General features: G+C 35.2%; 5 protein-coding genes across 7 annotated transcripts in view; 3 read left to right on the top strand and 2 right to left on the bottom strand.

The window, feature by feature from the left end:
* The first annotated feature begins 1,391 nt into the window (after positions 1 to 1,391).
* On the top strand, positions 1,392 to 4,372 carry LOC104809456 (axial regulator YABBY 5-like). Its single transcript, XM_010535466.1, has 7 exons — positions 1,392 to 1,739; positions 2,260 to 2,400; positions 2,497 to 2,629; positions 3,436 to 3,484; positions 3,700 to 3,775; positions 3,907 to 3,981; positions 4,187 to 4,372. Exons 1-7 carry the CDS (start codon positions 1,644 to 1,646, stop codon positions 4,277 to 4,279), a joined length of 663 nt encoding a protein of 220 aa, XP_010533768.1. The 5' UTR covers positions 1,392 to 1,643; the 3' UTR covers positions 4,280 to 4,372.
* Positions 4,373 to 5,078: 706 nt separating this feature from the next.
* LOC104809455 (putative pre-16S rRNA nuclease) lies at positions 5,079 to 6,999 on the top strand. Of its 2 annotated transcripts, XM_010535464.1 has the most exons (7): positions 5,079 to 5,409; positions 5,515 to 5,574; positions 5,660 to 5,772; positions 5,905 to 5,973; positions 6,223 to 6,274; positions 6,387 to 6,541; positions 6,733 to 6,999. In XM_010535464.1, exons 1-6 carry the CDS (start codon positions 5,116 to 5,118, stop codon positions 6,534 to 6,536), a joined length of 738 nt encoding a protein of 245 aa, XP_010533766.1. In that variant the 5' UTR covers positions 5,079 to 5,115; the 3' UTR covers positions 6,537 to 6,541; positions 6,733 to 6,999. The 2 variants fall into 2 exon arrangements, with proteins under 2 accessions (XP_010533766.1, XP_010533765.1); XM_010535463.1 differs by having other exon boundaries at positions 6,387 to 6,995.
* A 2,996-nt stretch (positions 7,000 to 9,995) lies between these two features.
* On the bottom strand, positions 9,996 to 13,070 carry LOC104809454 (NAC domain-containing protein 7-like). 2 transcript variants are annotated; one of them, XM_010535461.1, is made up of 5 exons: positions 12,728 to 13,070; positions 11,771 to 11,953; positions 11,381 to 11,655; positions 10,309 to 11,052; positions 9,996 to 10,230 (listed from the first exon to the last, which is right to left on the bottom strand). In XM_010535461.1, exons 2-4 carry the CDS (start codon positions 11,928 to 11,930, stop codon positions 10,348 to 10,350), a joined length of 1,140 nt encoding a protein of 379 aa, XP_010533763.1. In that variant the 5' UTR covers positions 11,931 to 11,953; positions 12,728 to 13,070; the 3' UTR covers positions 9,996 to 10,230; positions 10,309 to 10,347. The 2 variants fall into 2 exon arrangements, with proteins under 2 accessions (XP_010533763.1, XP_010533764.1); XM_010535462.1 differs by having other exon boundaries at positions 9,996 to 10,215.
* A 5,310-nt stretch (positions 13,071 to 18,380) lies between these two features.
* LOC104809670 (NADH dehydrogenase (ubiquinone) complex I, assembly factor 6) lies at positions 18,381 to 19,303 on the bottom strand. The gene is given in 4 exon segments (XM_019202088.1): positions 18,381 to 18,510; positions 18,512 to 18,568; positions 18,570 to 18,720; positions 18,811 to 19,303. Coding segments are annotated over 4 exon segments (831 nt in total).
* Positions 19,304 to 21,232: 1,929 nt separating this feature from the next.
* The window catches only part of LOC104809453 (hsp70-Hsp90 organizing protein 1), a 6,204-nt gene continuing 3,782 nt past the window's right edge, over positions 21,233 to 23,654 (top strand). Inside the window, 8 exon segments of the mRNA XM_010535460.1 lie at positions 21,233 to 21,288; positions 21,995 to 22,037; positions 22,039 to 22,159; positions 22,162 to 22,319; positions 22,322 to 22,634; positions 22,637 to 22,827; positions 22,949 to 23,080; position 23,572. Of these exon segments, the coding sequence (XP_010533762.1) occupies positions 21,233 to 21,288; positions 21,995 to 22,037; positions 22,039 to 22,159; positions 22,162 to 22,319; positions 22,322 to 22,634; positions 22,637 to 22,827; positions 22,949 to 23,080; position 23,572 (1,015 nt within the window).

Genomic DNA, 23,654 nt, shown 5'->3' with positions numbered 1-23,654 from the left:
AAGTCAACGTGATTCGAATTCTAATGCATAAATGTGCATAACTCTTCTTAGGAGCAACGATTTTATTAGCATGGTATAAGATTAATATTCGCTAGCTATATGTAAGATTTGATAATCCGATCGTAACTTTGGCCCAATTAAATATTTTAAAATATTAAAAAATATATGTGAATATCTTTTCCCAAATAAATATTCGAATCTGGGTCAAAAAGTAATTTTAGCTCCACGGCAAACCAATTGAACCACCCAATATTTGATAATTTATTTACGTAGTTGATTATGAAGTACGTGTAATCAAAGTGAATAAGAATAAGGGACCCAGCGACGCTAAAGCAATGTAAATCGCATTCAAAGTGCTATGTGTAGTCAGTATATTCGTATAATACGAACGTTTGAATGATTATTAGGTGCACAATCAATCTATACGTATGTTTATATATATACGTGTGTGTGTATAGATCTGCGATTGTGACCTTTTAGTGTGAGGCAAATTGACCGAGGGTTGCAAGGGGAGACTTGGGGGTTTGGAAATTGAGGAAAAATATAAAAGAAAGAAAAAGATAAGAAACGAACTCAGAAGAAAACAAAGCATGAATTTCGAGGAAATAAATATAATATATTGAAAAGGTTTCGATTCATCCACCGAAATAGAGAGAAAAAATGCGGTTCGATCCAGACCACATGAAAAAAATAAAAATCAGAAATGAATAAATTAAATGTTTAAAAAAAAATATAGTGAGGTGGAGGAGGACAGAGTGATAAACAAGTGAAAACAACTGATGAGAGAGAGAGAGAGAGAGTGAAAGCTGTATGAGCCTCCATGCAAACGTCCCTTTCTCTGTTTCCTCTCTCTCTCTCTCTCTCTATCGGCTTTGGGAATCCCAACCACAAGTTCCCTCTTGTCTTCACATTACAACTACTTGTGTTTCACACTGTTTTGTTTGAGAAATCGCATGCCATTCATATCTGGTTTTGTCCATGGATGCACATATTTATATTCATTCATGTTCTTTGAATTAAGAAAGATACTGTATTATATGTACATTAACACACTCATTCGCTGATTTAGATTATAATTTCCATCTCTAAGTTTGTCTTGATGTTAACCTAGCTGTTACTTCACATTCTCGTTTTTTTGAAGTTAGATTTTTTTAGGGTTTAAGATATAATCTCAATAATAAAATATGTATGTATGTATGTACGTACGTACGTAACAATTGGTTACAAAATCGGAAGTTCCCAAATCATTGAATCATGTGATCACTTTGTTGGTTTTCATCATTTAAGTTGAACATTTCTCCAACCGAGGTTAAAATTCGATTTACCTCTTGTATCGCAACCTCACGAGGGTTACAAATAAGGGCCATAAGCACATTTGAGAGTAATGGTTTTAAATATAATTCCTCGAACCAACCAACCCAAATCTTCTCTCTCTCTCTCTAGAACGAAGAGGGTTTTTTTCTCCTCTCTCTCTTTTTCAGGCAAGATTTGCACATATATCATCTCAAGATTCTGCTTTTAGTTTAATATACCTATACATATAACCCTATTTATCCATCAAATCTGTCAAATCAATTGTATCAAAGTTCAAAGAGAAGGAGCCAATCATCAAAATCCATTACTTAAAGAAGCTAATTCCGAGGATGTCTTCATCTTCCTCTTCTTCCTCTTCCTCTGACCAACCTCTCCATGAACATCTCTGCTATGTTCATTGCAACATCTGCGACACTGTTCTCGCTGTAAGCCTGCTTTTACTATTGCATACACGTATACTGTCATACATATATACATATAGCAGCATATATATATATATATATCGATGGCGTTCGTTTTATGAGAATCTTGATCTACAAGAGATAGACACGACAAGATAACATATGCACATGAATATGCGTATGTTCTTGGTTATGATATCGATCTTTTCGGAGACCAAAATTCTTCAGCCGACAACGATCTATGAATATCCGTTGGTAGTAAAATTCATACAGTTAAGTCGAATATACATATCTATACAGTTAATAGAATGTTCGTATCTGATTTTGGAGAAAATTCGTATCATTTGATTAAAAAAAAAAAGGAAGTTCGTACTCGCAAAATCGTCTTCGACTTTACTTTCTTTTCCCTAACCCTAGGGTTTCCTTCACTGATTTCTACCGTCCTCCACTAGTTTGTGTTTTTTTGTATCCTTTTCGATCGGGGTTGATGTATACATACGAAAATACGTTCAGACATGATGCGTATATATGTACACAAACGCAGGTGAGTGTTCCTAGCACAAGCTTGTCCAAGACCGTAACGGTTCGATGTGGCCACTGCACCACTCTTTTGCCGGTCCACATGCCTTTGCTCTTCCCATCACTCGGTCAATTCCACAGCTTTGTTCATAACCAAAATCCCACGGTACTCCAAATTAGAACCCTGAATTTTCTATAATCTCATATATATACATAAAGTATCTTATATTGGTTATATGTATATATATTATCTGCGGTATAGGGCGAGATCCAGAACCCGAGCACGAACCATACGATTAATGAATCGAGTGGAAACCACTTGTTCGCCACTTCACCTCCATGTCCTCGCGGAATGACTAAGGAGCTTCCACGGTCTCATCAAGTTATCAAGAGACGTAAGTAGTTACTATAATCAATCATCATGATCTTGTCATATATGCTCATATATACGTATATGCATGCGCGCACACACACACACACATAAATATATATTCATAACATTTATAGAAACTAAACTCAAACCCACCCGTTGATTGCTACATTTTATAGTTTTATATGAATGATAAGCACTTCTCTATAACGGGTTGATCACTATAATTTGGTCGCCACATATGATCGACTATCATCTTGTATTTTATATATAAAGTCACGTATTTCACTCTCTGATGCTTGTATGACGTTCTATTGCAATCCTCCATTGGCAATGCCAACTACATCCTCAAACATCACATGTGCATGATGCTTTCTTTGAAAAAAATATGAATTTTTACATTCGTCTTTGAGTACATCAAGATAAAATACGACAATAGTTGCGTAAATATCAAATTGCATAAGAAAACCATTTGCCCAAAAAAAAAATAAATCAAATCGCATAATATTTAAGAAAATAGCTATTAATGCGATCTTTTTCTTTTCTTTAGAGAAGTCATTCCAGTGAGTTGAAATTAATGTTGTACACTCACGGATATGCATAGGAAAGTCTCTTTGTGCGCGTGTGTATATATATATGTATGTATGTATATATATATGGATAGATGGTCAAATCACTGAAAAGGGTTGAAATAATTACAAAATGATGGTGATGAGGACACAGTATGGCTTTTACTGTCTTTTTTTTTTATATAAACTTTTTGTAATTAAAGTGTGAATTTATCCGAATTTTCATAAATTCTCTTCCTTTTTCTCTTTTGATTTTCTACAGCTCAGGCGAAGAGACAAAGAGTCCCCTCGGCTTACAACCGTTTCATCAAGTAAATTATCATCTGTCATTTATATTATAGGCCTATATATATATATATATATATATATATCTTTCACTTCATAGAAGATGCTGTGTGTATATATGACACATGCATATATGTGCAGGGCACTGACAATGCTCCATATATAGTCATTTATAAATTGTTTATGTGTGTATATATATATATCTTCATACATGAATGTGTAGATACATACGTAATTACAGGGAAGAGATCCAACGGATAAAGGCAGAGAATCCCAATATCACGCACAGGGAAGCCTTCAGTGCTGCTGCAAAAAACGTAATATTTTAATTTTTCTTAGTTATTATATATATATATATTGTCATAAATTTAATTAAATTGTCTTCTACGAAAAGGGAAAAGAAAACATTTACAGTTTACTCGTATGAACTGCGTATTGTGATTGTCAGTGGGCCCACTTCCCACATATTCAGTTTGGTCTTGCGCCTGATCAGTTAGCTCGACGATCTAGCATACGCCACCAGGTGAATTTACATTTTTCTCCCTCGTTATGTTTTTTTTTTCTAAGTTAAATATTTTAAAAGAGGCTTTCTATGCTAAATATTTGACAATAATTCATGTGAAAAGCTTTGAAATTATTATAGAGTAAATACATAACTGCCTATACTTTTATTCAATTCATATGATGATGATGATGATGATGATGATGATGGGTTCTTTTAATTGTAGGAAGGAGAGGATCCAGTGATGAAGGATGTGTTATTGGCATCGGCCAATGTTGGAATGGCTCCTGCTATCAATTACTCCATTACTTACAATTAGCATTAATTAGTAACTCTAGACACTTATGTAAAATGGTCAAGAACTAAAACATATGTTTAATTATTGGTATAGTCAGCCATGTTTGAACCTTTTGATTTAGATCCCAAATTTCCTATCAAATGCGCCTTTTGTACGTCTGTATGATTCTACTTATTCGTTGCTAAATGTATAATTTTGTTTGTTCATGTATTTTACACACACACATACACGCATATATATATATATATATTATAGTTTAGATGAAAGGGAGATGAATTAAAGGTTGGTTTAATAAGATGGTTACTATAACTTAGGAAAAAAAATACCCAACAACTTGTGGACGAGTGGTCAGCAACTGGGTGCAAAACATTTAGAGATTGGCGGTTCGATTCCTGGTTGAGGAGGAGTTTTCACATAGGCTGACCCAGTCATCTGGGAGATGTAATTATCAAAAAAAAAGAACTTAGGAAAAAATGTTTCAAAAAAAGAATAATTTATCATGAAAGCCATCGAATTCATGAATTAGAAGAAGAGAGAATGAATTATAAAAAACAATTATATAAGTTAAAAATATTATTTAAAATTTGAAACTCAAAGAATATTCAAGTATTGTTTTGATTTTTTTAATACATTAACAATTTTTGTCAATTTTAAAAAATGCAAGGAAAAAAAAGGAAAAGTCTCAAACCTTAATGGGCCGATCAGTCTTGAAACAATAATAATGGGCTTTAAAAAGCCTGTGATGAGTAATACTCTGTTCGATTTAGAAGGTCTGAATTTTTGTTTTTAAAAAACAAATTATTTTCTTCTCGCGGATTTATCAGTTTTTGCTGTCTTCGTCTTCCTCAAGAAGAGTGATGTGTTCTATGCAGCAGTGTTCCTTCAAAGGTTCTTCATCTCTACTTCGGACGAATACCTTCAGAACCGAAAAATACATCTTTGCCCCTTTCGTTCTTCGGATATCTTCGTCTAGAACCCGTAAATATCCCTCAATTCCAAGGGCAGTTTGTTCAGTTGATGAAATCCCCCCTAATGCCCTTCGCCGGAGAACCGACCGGAACTGGAGAGGGGGGTTCAGTCTCGGAGTAGATTTGGGATTGTCTCGCACCGGCGTCGCGCTTAGCAAAGGCTTCTCTGTTCGACCGCTCACGGTTCTTTCAAATTTCCCCATTTCTTCGATTATAGTGTCCCAAATCCCGATTCAATTTTAGGGCAGTAAGATAATTGGGGTTGTTTGTTGTGATGGGTTTTGTTAGGTTTTGTCATTGAGAGGGCAAAAGCTCGAGCTGAGGCTCCTGGAAATAGCTGAAATGGAGGTTGATAGATTCGAATTTCGATTGAATCTCAGATTTCCCTGGTAAAAATCTGAACTGTTTGTGAGTTGATTGATGGGTTTTTCAGGAGGTCGATGAGTTCATAATTGGGTTGCCGAAATCTTCCGATGGGAAAGAGACAGTTCAGTCGAACAAAGTTCGGTCTGTCGCCGGACGGCTTGCCGTTCGAGCCGCCGAGAGGTAGATGAAGTAAACATATGCAGATACACACATATACATACGCATTTACATGTGAGAATACTGATGTTTCATCATGTTGGTTGGTGTGATTATTGGTATGAATTCTTGAGTTTTTGGGCACAAAATCTTCAGGGGTTGGAGGGTTTATGTGTTGGATGAACATGGGACATCATCAGAAGCTTCAGACAGAATGATCGTTATGTTAGTTCCCACTCTCAATCTCGAGTTCCTCTCTTCAAAGTTCAAACCCATGTTCTATTCTATCGCCTTCAAGATCCAATATTGACAATGCACTCTAGAAAACTGCGGTTTTTTACTGAATTCATGATCCCAAGTTACGAATCCTTATCAACAATCCTTGTACTGTGTTGCTCCTTGAACATTGCTGGTAGAGAAGGAGACTTACCATGTGAATGATATGAAATCAATATTTTGTTTTTTCTCTTCCAGGGGACTCAGCAAGAACGAGCGGAAGCAAAGAACAGACGCATATGCTGCGGTGGTAAGTGACAGAAAAACTTCAGTTCCTTGTGTTGGTTAGTAGAGAGAGATTACCACCATAGATGCAGTTTTACAAATCCTAAGGTTTGTGATCGAAAATCGGAATGTTACAGATATTACTGGAGAGGTATTTCTCTACTCGAGGTGTAGGAGCCGAAATCATACTGCCCAAATGTCAGCAGCTTCAAGAGAAGATCAAGAAGGGTTCTCCTCTGGATCCGGACTTTTCCCCGGGAAAATCCGAGGAGCATTTCACCTTCTGAATTAGGTTCGAATCAACGAAAAAAACTGCCTTTTTATACGGTCGATGTCAATCTGATGAAGAGCACATATTTCATCTTCAAACAGAGATGAGAGCACTAAACAGAAGTTGTTCCATTTCTGATTGTATAGTTTAGATTTGGTAGCATTTAGTTTAAAGCCAAAGCAAACATTCTGAGTTCCTCTGTTATGTGACAGAACTTCTGTCATAAGCTGAACAAAGATGCAAAGAAGACTGGGAAACTGAATGACACACGTGTGCACTCCTCGATATCTCTCGCACGTGCGAGTTCCAAGTCTCTTTTCTATGGTTAATTCCACTCTTGCAATGGCTTTCTCTTCTCTGTCCTCTAGGCTCTACCCATGAAATCCCTCAATCTTCCAAAATAACGTCATTTTGGTTGTGTATATAAATATTCATTTTGAAGGCACTTTGTATCAATGAAGAGTTACATTTTGTATGAATGTGTTATCTCGTATGTGTACTAATGTCCATTGGCAGTCCATATTAATGTTGAATATAATGGTGTTGAGGAATTAGTTGGTTCAAAGATCTAATTTGATTTTATGTTATAGATATTAATTTGTTGGATTTATATATTTATTGTATGCTTGTCACATGAGAATAGATCAGCTTTTGGACTATATAGACCAATGATATGACCACGTTGCTTGGCATTTACCTTGATTTTCCTTTTTTAATGTTGAGAAGAAAAAAAGAAAAAAATACAAAATTAAACGATATAAAGAATAAAAAGAAATTGAAAAAGGGGTATAATGATTAATTTTGTCTCCTCTAAGACAAAAACCGCAAAGCATGTTTAAGTTAACCAGTAAATGTCTCTTCTTAGGTTGTCACTCTTCTAATAAAATTCAATGCCCACATTGATCACTTTGTCGCATCAATTATGAGAAAATAACGAATCAAGTATATTTTTAGTAAAGTTTTACATATTTCCAATCAGAATAACACAAAATGATAATTATATCTTTTAAAAAAATATTAAATAAAGATAATAAAATGTTGGATAAATGTCGAGATCTTGGGATTTGCGGCCTAAAGACGAAACACACACAAATGATGACGCCTCACATGTTCCCGTTCTGTCTCATAATTTTATTTGTATAATATATAATATATATATATATATATATATATTATGTCCAATTTTTTTTTGTTAAAATATTATGTCCAATATTGAATGCATCGGTTCTCATAAAATAATTATGCAAGCTTGGATATGTAAAGTTTTCAGAGCTTAAAAGTATTATTAGGAATAAAGCTTGGAATAGTTAAATTAAATTCCTATACTTTTAAGATTGTGGAAATGAAAATCGATTTCTCCAATATTGATTACTTCATTTGGACCGTTGTGAACGAGAGATGGATAATGGATTATGTGAATTGTCAACCCCTGTGATGGGTTTTGTTAGGTTTTGTCATTGAGAGGGCAAAAGCTCGAGCTGAGGCTCCTGGAAATAGCTGAAATGGAGGTTGATAGATTCGAATTTCGATTGAATCTCAGATTTCCCTGGTAAAAATCTGAACTGTTTGTGAGTTGATTGATGGGTTTTTCAGGAGGTCGATGAGTTCATAATTGGGTTGCCGAAATCTTCCGATGGGAAAGAGACAGTTCAGTCGAACAAAGTTCGGTCTGTCGCCGGACGGCTTGCCGTTCGAGGCGCCGAGAGGTAGATGAAGTAAACATATGCAGATACACACATATACATACGCATTTACATGTGAGAATACTGATGTTTCATCATGTTGGTTGGTGTGATTATTGGTATGAATTCTTGAGTTTTTGGGCACAAAATCTTCAGGGGTTGGAGGGTTTATGTGTTGGATGAACATGGGACATCATCAGAAGCTTCAGACAGAATGATCGTTATGTTAGTTCCCACTCTCAATCTCGAGTTCCTCTCTTCAAAGTTCAAACCCATGTTCTATTCTATCGCCTTCAAGATCCAATATTGACAATGCACTCTAGAAAACTGCGGTTTTTTACTGAATTCATGATCCCAAGTCCCCCCCCCCCCCCCCCAAAGCACGCCCAATCATGATGTTCCATCACCAAATTAGATATGAACGAGAGAAATTCCATTAATTTGATACTGAATTTTAGAATAATTCCTTTTTTATGTAGAAAATTTTTATATTTTTAAAATAAATTAGGTTTTCTTATAATCGTCTTGGTCATTCACAATTAATGAAAATAAAATATCTGAATATTCGTGTGATCGGAATAAAAAAATTATACATTCTTTTAATGTTTTGCTAAATTCAATTTAGAAAAAATTTCGAAATTAGTTTGGACATTGTTTTTCGATTATTTTGCTAAATTTTGACTTCCTTTAGAGATGTCACGAGCCACGAGGGGGCACGTTATAAAAGAGCCACAAATACGAAGCAAAGGTAAATTTTGTAACTTTTTTTTTTCATGCCTTGCTTGAATCAAACATTATAATTATAAAAAGATTCTTCATGACAAAGCATGCTTTGTCTTTACTAACTCCTTTGTCTATAAATCTGAATCAGAATGCCATATCCGAATTTTCCAATGCTTTTAATTCATTCCCTTCGAATCCCATCTCCTTTTATATTTCTGTGGGTTTCATTCGGATTCTTCAAGCTATAGATTTGAAGGTAAAACCAATGTTTATCTTTCAATCTTTATAGATCCAATGTTTTTATAAGTTACGTAAAATGCATGCTTCGGTCCCTTTTTCCCTTTTTTTTTTGTTTTTATTTTCTTGGAGTTATTTGAATGTTTGTTTGAAAAAAAAATATCATCTTCAAGATTGGGAATAAACCCATCTAATTCTTGTTGTTTGAAGTTCTTGAATTTGGTTCTGTAATTTAATTACAATACTGATTAATGTCCTACATGTCCATTACGTGAGTGTGTGTGTGTATATATATATATGTGTGTGTGTATTGATGATAGAGTATATATATGTATATATCTACGTATATTTTCTAAAACATAAAAAAAAAATATTCTGGGACCGCTATATATGCTTCAAACAAGAATGCATTGAATATTATTCAGAACAATTAGGGTATACGTTCACAATGTCCATTTGTATTATCTATCACACTCGAAGTTTCCATTTTGGGAAAAAAATTTCTGCATGTTAATAATTTCATAAACCAAATCCAAATACACTTAAGACACTGCTTGAAATGCAGAAAAGATTAATTCAGCTTATGGTCGATTAATGAAAATTGATTTGACACAAAAATAGAAATTTTCGGAGTGTACATTAATGCATGTTTTTGGAAAACACAAATAAAATTTAAGTTCATTTATGAGGAAAAATAGTTTTTATTTCTCTAACATTCTAATTTTTCTCCTTCGTTTCTTGAGTTATCTTCAACATCCAGTTTTCTTTGTTTGCTCCAAATTAATATAAGGAAAAGAAAAAAAAAGGACGTAAACGTTTCCGCTCGCAAGAACTCAAGTCAAAGTCAGATCTGTGCTCTTTTGATTATAGTGAATACAAAGGATATACGTACAGTCGTACGTATATATATATTATATATAACATAATGTTCGATAATATAATAAAAATCATACCAAAGGAAATACCATAGTTTTGGTTTTATTATATACAGAAACCTCCAGAATCCGGTAGATACTCCAAGCTTTTTCCCCTTTTCATCCTTACAATCATAATCTGTACCAACATGATCTACACATCATCAGTGTGCATTTGTGTCTGTGTATATATATAATATATATATATATATATATATGCATGTATACGTACGATATATCTTCTGGGTTTTGCATCTTTTAATCTCTTTGGTCACTTCCACAGATCGATTTGGCAGCTCGAAGAAGTTGAAGCGTCATATTCTTGCCCCAACTCGGAAACCCTCTTTGTTTCGCTCTCCAACAAGTTCATTTCCTCGTCATTGTTCTGTCCAGAAGCAGAAGCCTCGTCGTTACTTAGCTGAGAAGCAACGAATTTATCGAGCACTCTCCAGTCAGTCACCTGATCCACGGCTTGATCGTTTCCGCTATTCACATACAGAGAGCTGAAACTTGGTTGCCCTTGATTCATTTGTTCCTCATTCCCGAGATTCGATGACTGTAAGTTTGCGTTATGATTATTGCCGCTGCTTGTCCCGTAAGGAAGAGAGTTGCAATTACTGTTAGCTTGTTGGATTTTAGGGCTCTCGAGCTGAGGGAGTTGGAGGAACAAAGGTTCATTAAGTTGAAGAAGATGATGATGATGGTGTTGTGCCAGATGATTGAAGTGTTGTAGCTCGAGTTCTTGCTTGCGTTGCAAGTTAGGGTTGTGGATGGGGTAAGCAGCGGCATTGAGACCATATGGTTGATGATGATGACCCATGAGGATTCGCCTTGGAGAACTGGTTTCGAGTTCAGAGGACACGAAGGAGAGATGATCGTCGTTATACCAATGCGACGGTGATGTCTCGTATTCTCCCATTTTCCTCACCGCCGCCAATCTCTTCTTGAAAACCCTACATACTGCCCATCCTTCTTCCTGTCAAAGATCACAGAATCATTTTCAAATTAATCACCTTTGAGATGCATATGTATATCTACATTCATATGGTAATGAACCGACTATATAGTCGACATACCCCAAAGACAAGCAATAATAACACTTATTTATGTTCATAAATGCCTTCAAAGAAATGGAGAGCGCCCTTCTTGTACACACATATATGATGTTTGGGTACACGGATATGTGTTTGTGTATCTATATATGGGATTTGTATTATGGTACGTGAAATGTTTCCATCCAATCTATGCAAGAATATTAGGATTTAGGAGAAGAAAGGTTAGGTTCGGATCGGATGGATATATACCTGATGAGGGGTTCCGTTTTCGTTGGTTTCAAGCCGGTATTCATGCATGATCCAATCGGATTTCTGTCCATTGGGGGCTCTTCCTTTGTAGAACACAAGGGTTTTCCTCATACCAACAAGACAATGCCTTGAGTATATCGCCTTGTCTCTTCCCGTGGCTTTCCAAAAACCGGCTTTTGTTGCTCTGTTAGTTCGGGTTCCTGTCGGATACTTCTTGTCTTTATGGCTAAAGAAATACCATTCGTTCTGATCTTCATTCCCAATTCTGCACAAGTCTATTTCAGAAGAAGAAGAAAAAACATTCTTGAGCTAGCTTTCCAAGTTAAGAAATATGAAGAGAAAAATATCGACTTAGAACGAGGGAGATGGATCAAATTATCGGGGGCGAACCATTAAGATCCCAAGGCTCGATCTTGTAAAGATCGACGTCTTTGATGAAATCGATTTCGATTCTCTTTGAAGCGATTTTTTTCCTCAAGTAGTAGTCCACGAGTTCTTCGTCCGTGGGATGAAATCTGAAGCCCGGAGGCACGTTGGAAAATGAATTCATTGTTGTTATTTTCTTGGGCAAACCTGCTTATAGTAAGAGGGACCAAACAAAATAAGAATCAAGATTGCTATATATACTGTCTTGTACAGATTATATAATAGCGCATTAAAGGTATTGTTTCGTATGAATTTAGTCTATATAATCATGTGCACGGTGCAATTAGTACATCGACAAGAATATTGCATCATCACATAGCATTTATGGGTTGGTGATAATATTTGGATCGACAGTCGTAAACTCATTAGAAGGTAAAGGCTACATATATGAGACAGTTTGATGAACATGTAACATCGATCTTGATCTATATATTATGGAAAATCATCGATCTCCACGCTCATTCCATGGACCGACTATCAAGAAAATCAACTTCTCTTGTAGAGGATAATCCAGACTTTAGGGATACAAAAGGGCAAAATGAAGAGATCACATATACATAATAAATACGGCAAAATCGCCTTCTCTATACCGATCTAACACATGATCATCTTTCCTTGTTGAGAATTTTATTGGTACAAATAAAACTTGACTCGATCTGTACTTGTCTTATTTGCTTAGCTTGTAATGTAATCAACATCAATTATATGATGATGATCATAATGGTGATGAACAATGATGTGTATCCACAAGCAACAAATCTAAAAAAGAGAGAGAAAATAAAAGATGGGTGGGAAAAAATTCTGGAGAAACATCCAAAAAATAAAACAAAAGAGAAAAGAGAAGATCGGAGATACAGCATGACCTTTATCCTTTAAAGCTTTAACGTATTTTTATCAACAAAACAAAAATTAGGGTTTTACCTTATGAAACGAGAAGCCAGCTTCTTCTTCAGGCGCATCCAGATGGATGAAACCCTTAAAAAAAAGCTTTGATTATGGAGTGTTGGAGACAATAACAACAAAGCTCGTGTTTGGTTTTCTTCGCATCTTCTTCCCGGCTTTGTACAATGAAACAATTGATGCGATTAGCTTACAGAGAGAAATAAGAAGCAGCCCTAAAAAGGAGAAGGAGTTGTGACTAGAAATCGAAAAGATTGACAGTGTCCCTCGGGAATCGATAGAGATCGGATCCCGAGAGAGAGAGAGATGATAGAAGAATGGGAAAGAGAAAGAGAGGCCGGTTAAATAAAGGAGAGGAAGAACGAAGAAAATGAAAGAAGCAAGACACAAACAAAAGTATACAACCGTGTCCCAATAATCTTATATTACTTTGTGTCTCTTCTCTCTCAATTATGATATCTCTCCCTAGAGAGAGAGAGAGAGAGAGAGAGAGAGAGAGAGAGAGAGAGAGAGAGAGAGAGAGACTTTATTTGCTGCAAAAGCTTGGGGAGAGAAAAAAGGAGGCTGATAAGATGGTTCAAGTAAGATTTAGAGAGAGAGAGAGAGATTAACACCCACCAGCTACTGATAGTGACCTTGTGAACTTATAAGTCGATGCCTTAATTCACATAAAGGTTATTTTCATACACGTTTCGCTAAGATTTTATTACCGTCTTTACCAAAAAAAAAGAAGATTTTATTACCGCATTAAACTGTACGGATAATATAACAATTTACTTGGTTGTACCAAACAAAACAACAAAAAACCTCAGTAGAAACTAATAACGGTAGTGAGAAGCATATATATATATGTGTGTGTGCCCGTTAGTGGTTTATAATTTCCGACGGTTTTCATATCGTACTGTTTGTGGATTGGAAATATATGAATAGAAACCAAAATGAAAAGAAAGAGAGAGAACTAATGGTTAAATTAATGATATTATGGGTCTTAATTATCAAATATGATTTTTCAATTACAAAAAAAGGTGAGAAAGATATCGAAGAAGATATTTAATACTTTTTTATTTTTGGAATTCAAACAAAAGGGATTCTGAATACTTCATAAGTACAAGATATTTATTGTTATATACATATTTATTTGTATTCACATCATCATTTCATGAGAAAATAATGTTAAAGTAGTGCTTGTCTTCTCGAAGAATTAATAACCTGTAAAATGCAATCAACTCAATCTATACAGACATATACATAATGTGTATATATATGTATAGGTCCATGATATTTTGGAATGTAATTATAATATTCCAAAATGAATATATATATATATATATATATATGTATGTATGTAAGTCCAGTGTGTACCTTGCACCTCAGCCATTGGTCACTCCAAAAATTACCTTTCACATATAATCCTTTCTCTTTTAATACAGTTTATACCTCATTGGTTAACATCTTTTGACATATGTACAGATTTCAGCATTGGATGTCACTGAAATTAGTGAAATTTATTAATGTACTATATATATATATATATATATATATATATATGTGTGTGTGTGTGTGTGTGTGTGTTGTGGTTGCAAGTCAATTTGCAGATGGTATGTTAAAAAATCATATAGGGATTTTAGGTAAAAACCCATAGATGTGACATTGAAACACCAATGCTTCGAAAATGTTATGTCTTCAAATCAATATCACTTCTTGATATACAATTTGATCGTAATTTTGACTAACAAAGTTTCTAACTAAACATAATAAAGTGTACTATATATATATATATATATCATAACATAAAGTTTCAAATTTAATTTGTTTTTTCTAAGCAGATTTCATCTAAAGTTTAGCAGCTACTTAATAAGTTGTACTCCACAACTGTACTAAGGATGGCTCGACCAGGAAACTAGACTTCAATTCCCAACAAATTCCGATATATATTTTAATTAGGATGTCTCCGTAATTTAAAAAAAAAAAGGCTTTCCATAGATTTATAAATGTATTTTTGAAAATTTACAGAGAAAATGTGGAATTTTTAAATTAAAAGAAATGCCCTATAAGGTTTGATGGCATTTGGTGCAATAGAATAACTATTCAAAGTCTCCAACTCCATACGCACGCGATCTCCCGTTGGTTGGCCTCCTATTTTTTTTTTTTAAATTTATAAGTTTTCTATTATTACTTTTGTGCCATTATATATATATATATAGTCAGTATAAACTTATGGATAATACATCTATTAGGGAACATCAGTAGTCGGGAACGATATTGGAGAGGCTCCGCGTCGTTCATTTTTTTATATTGATTAATTTCGTAAAAAAAAATACATTGATATATAGGAATACAATTGGCATTTTATAAAACTTTACCTATGAATTTTTTCATACAAACTTAAATATTATGCAATGCGATTGACAAAACTAAAAAGGGTAAAAGATTTATTTTTGAACTTTTGTTTCACATAAAAGTCACGTAAATTACATTCTTTTCCAGTTAAAAATTATATGGGAAACATATGTATCTTCATGGAAAATGAGGTTCTTCGACTAGGGACAATTATATATATATCAAGCTAACATCAAACGAAAAAAAATGAAAAAAAAAACAAATGATACGTTTTTATTAATTTATATTAAAATTTTAAAATGTGAAAATGGTAACAGAGAAAAAACGAAAAAAGTGTAAGGAAAATATTTTTAACAATGAAAAAGAAAGAATGTGTTATAAGAGAAGGGATAAGTCAATATTTCGTACATCAATATAGATATAGAAAATTAATATAATCGAACAATTTCTACATTATTGGCAGATAATTTACTTCGTTTATTAGTCATTCTTTAAGATTTCATACTCGAACAATTATTATGTATATATACAACGATTTATGGTCGGGTGTTGACGCCTCTCCAAATACACCATTTGTTTAATTTATTAAAAATAAATTAAAAAAAAAGTTTAAAAGCCGTTTAACACTAGCCGTTTAAGCGAGCCGTATAAGCCGATGAAATCAGATAGAAAACAATAAATTAAATTTAAAAACAGCGTGGAGTTTGAGCCTGTGTAAGTGGAGAGTGGGACCCATGCGAAAAAACGGAATGATGTGCTGACGTGGCGGCCGATGGTCCGGCGTGAGCTAGCCCTCGATCATTAATCTCACGATTCGCTGTTGCAGAGCGCTTGGCACGTGGGTCCCAGCCGTTATCCCGTTTCATGTTTTTATTTTACTTGATATAACCCTAAATAAATAAATAACGTTATTTATTCGGCTATATACAATACATTATCATGTGAAAAAAATACATCATCATAATTGCACCATACGAATTCTTTTACCTTTTAAGAAAAATATAAGTTGAATTTATTCATTTGTGTCCATTATTTTAAATAATCTATTTATTTTATAATAATATAAATCCATATTCATGATTAAAGAAACAAGAGAGTTTTGTTAGTTTCTAACCAACTCTCTACAGAATTTATTTATTTTTTGAATTAATATAATGTTACATTTCTGTTGTAATTTTGATTTATTATTATTATTATTAATTTCTAATAAAAATACTTAATAGGATAATCATTACAGAATATAGATTTATAAATATTATATTTTAAATATTTTTTCGATTATTTCCAACGCCAGAACTACCACATTGTATTAAAAAAAAGTTGATAATTTATGTATCAAAAGCTATATGTTTCCCCCCAATATATGATAGGTATAAGTTACATTTATATTATAATTGGTTAGATTTAGGTAAGTTCGCTAAAATTCGGATGGCCCTACGGCTGAGGTTCGGAACTTGGGAGTGAAGGTTGGGCGTTTATAAATTAATAAATAGTGGAAAACTTTTTTAAAATATTATTAAAAAAAGCAAATTGAGGATATTATTTTTTTTGCTTTTGTGTGTTGTTGAAACGAAGTATAGAAGTGAAGCAAAAGGAACAACCTTGATCCAAAAGTGTCGATTTTGGTCCCACCTTGCCTCTTGTCATTTACCTATTTGATTTCGAAATTAAATTATTATAATTAGTCATAGAGAATAACATATATGTGTGTGTGTGTGTGTTTCCATCCATTTGTATATACGTAGACCCACCTATCTATTTATTTCAATGATATGGAATGTTTATTTAGTTTCACATTATATGTATACTTGTATAGTGCAAGAAAATTACAACTTTCAAATGTATTTCCGGTAATATAAATAAACATAAATATATTTATATTAGATCAATCTAATCACATTTTCTTTTTCTTGTGTCAAAAAGGTTACAAATTAATAATTTCTGATGAGGTCATCTTGGCTACCTACCATATATGGAATGTTTAAGACATGAAAATACAATATGATGTGAATTTTCCCTATTTCTCCTATTGAAACCCTAAACTAACATCATAATTATAAAAAATACTATATATAACCTTATATATTATAATTTCTCCAATTCGAAGATATATGAAAAAATATTTTTTGTTGTTGAAATATATGTAACAAATGTTCCATTCCAAAACTAATAAGCTAGACTTATGTAAGTTCACGAGATATGATTCATCCACGATTAATTTTCTTAATATCTGAAAATATATGTGAGAAATAATTGTTAATACTTAATTCAAATGGAATGTGTATAAAATCTACAAGACAACCAATTATACTTATCCTATATTCGCATGGCAAAGGTGGCAGAGGTTCCTAATTATATCTATAGTTACCATCTAATAATCCTAATAATATATATTATCTTAATCTACAAATGATGATCATGCTACATTTAAGTAGTTAATAACTAATGAATCACTTAACCCTAATTAATGAAACTAATTAAAGAACGGTCTAAGCAAAAAAAATTCTTTTGCTAGGGTTTCGAAAAGTTTGCGCATGGCCACGTGGCGTAAACCCATCTGATGGAAGGGTATTTCTCTTCATTCTAATCATTACGAGATGCCTAAAATTAAATCACGTGGGGAAATTTTTTTGCTCGTCAATTTTGTTTTTGCGACGAGAAAAAAAATCAATGTGAAAACACCTCCTTAGAAAGATTCTATTTTTGCTTTTGACTATTTCTGTATATAATATATATTTGGATTTTTTTAGTCGATAAATTCTATTGATCCAAGACGGCCATGTAACAATCCTATATATATATATATATATATCAATAAATTCTATTGACTCATATATGTGTATATATATATATCATATGTATTTGTGTATGATAGCACAATAGAAAATGTAAATGGCAATATGTGTATGAACACTTAAAATCCTAATAAATGGTAAGCTCATAATCATTAATTATTAGTCTTTGACAATAATACTGCATGGCCTTAATTACCATTCCATGCACCAAACAACTAATTATTTCATGCATGCGAATCATTAAACGAGAGAATTATCGAATGTTATGTGTTCGATTAAATTAATTACTGCTAACTCAACAAATCAACAAATAAATTAGCTTTAATTAGTTACGATTGTTAATTATTTCATTTTGTACTTTATTTATGTTAAAAATAAAAGCAAATCCAGTTGCCTGTTGTTTTGTTTAAGTTCAAAGAGGCAATTCCTTTGATAAACGAAAATAAAAGATAGCGTCAAAACCATTCCAATCGAATTTTAAAACTCAAATCAAGAAGGAACATTTGAAATGTCTTTGGAAACCAGACTTAAACACTTTGTCATAAATCATAATGCAAGTTTCGGTATTGTCCTCTCCATGAATACCACTTGAGTTTTCAATGAAACCACAAAGGAAGAACACCCAAAACTCCTTTATGCAACCTCGGATTGAAAACATCGAATTGTACACGAATCCAACAAAACTTGCGGCGGCACAGATTGGAGCAGAACAGGTTTAGCTCCTGTCTCTTCCCGCCAATTCTCGTGCTTTCAGAAGATGAACATTTGCAATAGAAGCGATATCGAACACCACATTGCACAACCCTTCTCTAGAATTCTTTGGATCTAGACGGATCTCTAACTGCCCGGTTTCTTTTACAAGTAATCCATGTTTCTCGGCTAGTTTTTCCGGGATATATGCATAATGACGGTTTCTAGAACAATGATATGATAATGATTTAAGTAGTAGGACGAAGCCACTGGCTTTACCGATGTGTGAAGCTGCATGGTCAGTCATGGTTGATCTGATACCGTCTGCATGAAGGATATTGTAGAGAAGAGCCAAAACTATATCCTCTGCATATTTCTCGAACGTGTCGATGTTCTCTGGTAAATCACTGGCTTCTCTTTGGGCATATCGTATTCTGGCTTCAACCGAGCATTTTAACCATGATTTTCTAATCTTATGCTCAGATATTACCCATGGCAGAACATGTGCAGTTGGATCGTTTATTTGCTTTCCCGTGTAGAGTTTATCGATTGCCTCTTGCCACCAAAGTAACCTCATGAAGTCGATTCTTAGATCAGATGCAACATCCACGGCTTTAGCCATATCTACGTTGAAAGCTCGGAGGGCAAAAGTGAGTTGTCGCATCTCGGGAGGGAAATGAAGGAGGCAGAGGTAGTGATGGTAGTCATAACTTCGTACTTGTTATACACAGTGGGAGAATGCAACATGAAAGCAGGTGGAAGAAACGTTCATTAGAGGCAATTTTAATAAAACTCCTCCTCCCCCACAACCTTGTCAAGAATAGGTGTGATCAGTACGAGAAAATGATAGAATGTGATAAAACGTTACAAAATGGTTTTTGGACAGTGATCCATCACAAGGGTTTCTACTGTTTTTTGTAATGAACTTTCTGAAAATCAACCACTCGCTTTTACAAAACAAAGAACCATACCTAGATAGCATCAGAAATCCAGTCAGAAGACGAAAACATATACTTCAAACCAGAAAAATATGATTTCTTCAAGATAACCGGAGAACAACAGATTCCGACTGAGTTAACTGGTCCAGCTTAAATCATTCTAATTTCTTAGCTCAGGAGATGATTTCTCCAAGTACCAAGAACTATATCGGTGATCATAAAATATACAACGACCATATTGGTGATTAGAGGGATGAAATGGGATTGTGTAGGGGAAAAAATGAGAGGCAATTCAACATGGCTCATTCTTCATGAGTAGTTGAATTCAAATGAAAAAGACAACCAAAATTCAAAACGAGAGAGTTTCAAGTTATCAAGGAGAAGAAACTCCCTGACTAGACCATAAATACCATTTGTTAGCACCCAAAGTAACATCTCATTTACCTGAGAAATCCCAAAAATCGAATACACATGAATTAACACAAACACCTGGTCGACAAACACTTTGAATCAACCATCACGTAGAAATTAAGCAAATTTACAACTGGATTCAGTTATACATTCATTCATTAACCCAGAAAATCAAAACGAAGAACAAACGATGGCAGAACAAAAATTTCACAGAAGGCTAGAAATTGACCAGAGATTTCAAGCTGTAAATAGAGAAACTACGAGAGCTCATATCTTATAAAATTGTGAAGATCTAAGAAAAACTTACACTTAAGAAATTCTTCAATTTCGATATACCCATTGAATCTATCGAACAAAACATCGATATTTCGATCAGACAATGAAAACCCGATAAACCAAACCAAAGCGGTGATCAAAGTCGATGTATCGTGTTGGACTTCTGAGAATAGTTTTGGAAAACTTGAAACGACGTCGTTCAATGAAAGTATCATTAAACGGGGAAAGGATAATGTTATCCCTGACAATACGTGTAATGACCCGAGGCCACTACGGAATGATAGAGTTGTCCCCACACACCAACACGAGACCTTTTAGCGTGTTTTGTCCTCACTCGCACACATCCCATAAAGTACTTCCCAGGAGGTCACTCATCCTAAGACTACTCTAAGGCCAACACACTTAACTTTGGAGTTCTCTCGAGATAGACAACCAAAAAGGTAGATGCATCTTGTTGCTATGAGTAGCTCAATTAATTCTTTTAAGTTATCTTAGACTATGTAGTCCCATACCTACACAGCCCTCGGATCCCTCTCATTCCGGTGCGTCTGATTCATCCCTGTACCCCCTACCCAGAAGCTCGTCAGGAGCCGCCCATTGTCATTGCCTCTCTTACCGGCGATCACTCCCCGCCCTCCTACGGTATCCTGGGCTATCACAGTTCCACCAGCTTCCGCCTAGTTCGTCCTCGAACCACACCGTACTAGGAGAGAACCGGCTCTGATACCATCTGTAACAACCCGCGGTCATTATGAATTGTCGAAACTGCTCTCACACAACAACACGAGACCTTACAACGTGTTTTGTCCTCACTCGCACGCAAGGAGCAACGTGTTTTTGACCTACTGGAAAGTGTCTCGGTATGCGTGCGAGTGAGGACAAAACATGTTGGAAGGTCTCTTGTTGCTATGTGAGGGCAGTTTCGACAATTCATAACGACCGCGGGTTGTTACAATACGACCTAATGAACGTAATACTCGCGCAACCAAACAGAACCATTGTTCCTAAAACCCCAGAGCCTCTTCATAGTATCTTACAGAACGACAAATCCGTTGATTCCTTTGATTGCTTCAACGATGGCGAACGAAGTGAAAGCCCGAGGAAACTCTGCCTTCTCCGCCGGAGACTTTAACGCTTGGTTTAAAAAAGCGCGAGACGGTTCAAGGTGCAAAAGGTCTAACAAACCGAGGCGCATCGTCTTGCACCTCATGGATGCGGATTGCATTAAAAATTTATCAAAATAAATTTTAAATATACTGTAAATATGAAATTCAATTACCTAATTATCTAATGTTTTCCGAATCCATTACCAGAATCAAAAGAAAATAAAAAGAAAACACAATTATTATTAGATATCTAAATCATTTAGTACTGTAAAAAACAAAAGGCAAAATAGACAAATGAAAGAGATTTACATGTTTAAGGCAAAACAAACTTACACGAATTTTTTATTACATGAAAAACAATAAAAATAAATCTAAATCACACCAGTTAAATAGAGCAAAGAATTGAACAGATAATTAATACCTGGATTTCCACTAATGAGAGAGGAATAGAGACAATTATGACAAATTGACAATTAATTGTTTTTTTCTTTCGGTCCTATTCATTTTACAAGCAAACACTTATACTCTTCAAAACCCCTTTTAATTCCTCTTTAATTGTTTTTTCCTTTGAGACGGTGCATCTCGCATCAGATATACCACGTAGAAAAGTGCGCTTTTCTACCGCTTTATGAAAACAACCACAATTTTGTCACATGATGCGATTTTGTCATCGCTTATGCGCATCTGCGCCTCAGGCACTAAAAAGGCGCGCTTTTTTAATCCAAACTCGATTGCCGCCGTGACCCACTTCACTGACGCCATCAACCTTGCTTCGAACGAACCACGTCCTCTTCTCGAACTGCACGGCGGTTTACACGTCGCCTCACCGATAGTCCGATGTTCTCGACGACGCGAAGAAGATCGTTAAGATAAAATTAAACTGGTCCAAGGGCTATAGCCTCTCGATGCCGCACATCTACGGTTAAACCAGTTCCTGGAGGCCGTCGCGGCGTATAAGAAGTGGCTCGAGATTGATCCAAGTAATGAGGCACTGAAATCTAGGCTCACCGATGCGCAGGTCATCGCGTCAAGATCACACGCCTGGCCTTCGCTGTTTTCGCGGCGGCAATGAATCCTTTCGGGGATGCGCTTTAGGGGTCGGAGATGTGGGCGAAGCTGACGGCGGATTCTTCAATGAGAGGATTTCTCCAACAGCCTAATTTCGTGAAGGTGATGTAGGAGATTCATAAAAACCCTAGCAATCTCAATTTGTACTTGAAGGATCAAATGGTGATGCAGGCTCTTGAGGTCCTGTTGAATGTGAAGTTCAGACCGCCGCCGCCGGGAGATGAAGCAGAGGCTCTAGAGCCGGAGATGGCTTCGTCACTGCGGAGAGAATCAGAGGTGGAGAAGAGGCGGGAACCGATGCCAGAGGCGAGGAGGAAGAGAAGGAGAAGAAAGAGAGAAAGCGAAAATCCCATAAGGAGAAAGAGTTGGGAAATGCGACGTACAAGATGAAGGACTTCGATGTTGCCATCGAGCATTAATCCTCGACCATGGAGATAGACAATGAAGACGTCTCTTATCTCATGACTCGTGTCGCTGTTTATCTGGAGATGGGAAAGGTACAATCTTTGATATTGAAATTGTTCTTTTTTCGTACTTGGAGTTTATTCCATTCCATAGAGATTTTCTTGGCAAAAAACTCGATGTTGAATAGTACTAGTGTCAAAATGTGTGATTTAGTACGGTGAGTGAATTAAGGAGTGCGATAAGGCTGTTGAAAGGGTTAGAGAACTCAGGTCAGATTTCAAGATGATAGCAAGGGCTTTGATTAGGAAAGGAAATGCTTTCACAAATATGGTCAAATGCTCATATGTGACACCCGTATCCCGCTTCCCGTTAACAGGATGCGCCACATGGACTAAAATCAACTAAAATAATACCAAACCAAAAATACGGGAATTTTAAAACTTTTTAACCATAATACGCAGCGGAAATACACACGATCAATATCGCAAAACAACACATATCCGAATAGTAAACGCACATCGTAAAAAAAATATGGGAATATAATTCCCGTAGTCCAAAATACAAAACCCGTACATGATGCTGCCTCTCTCAGGTCGTCGTCGTCCAATGCACTAGGCGTAATCCTCGTGATCTGAAAAATATAAAACCACGAGGGCTAAGCACAACTGCTTAGTGAGTAGCCCGGGTTGAACCCGGTAAACCCGTTCTCATCGAGAATAGTGTTAAAACGATAATTCACAGTCAACAAACAAAAAACAATATATATATATATAACATGCATAACATTCACCACAACCATATCAATCACAAACATACCCGTATGGAATCCTCCATAGGGTTTCAGCCCCATATCCTAGCCAAGTCAGCATGGCTAGGGCGCACCACGCGCACCCGTCACTCGCGTGACGTTGGCCGTCGC

This window comes from Tarenaya hassleriana, unplaced genomic scaffold (assembly GCF_000463585.1).
Source record: "Tarenaya hassleriana unplaced genomic scaffold, ASM46358v1 Cleome16, whole genome shotgun sequence".
Classification (NCBI taxonomy): Eukaryota; Viridiplantae; Streptophyta; class Magnoliopsida; order Brassicales; family Cleomaceae; genus Tarenaya; species Tarenaya hassleriana.
This window is presented reverse-complemented; position numbering and strand designations above follow the sequence as displayed.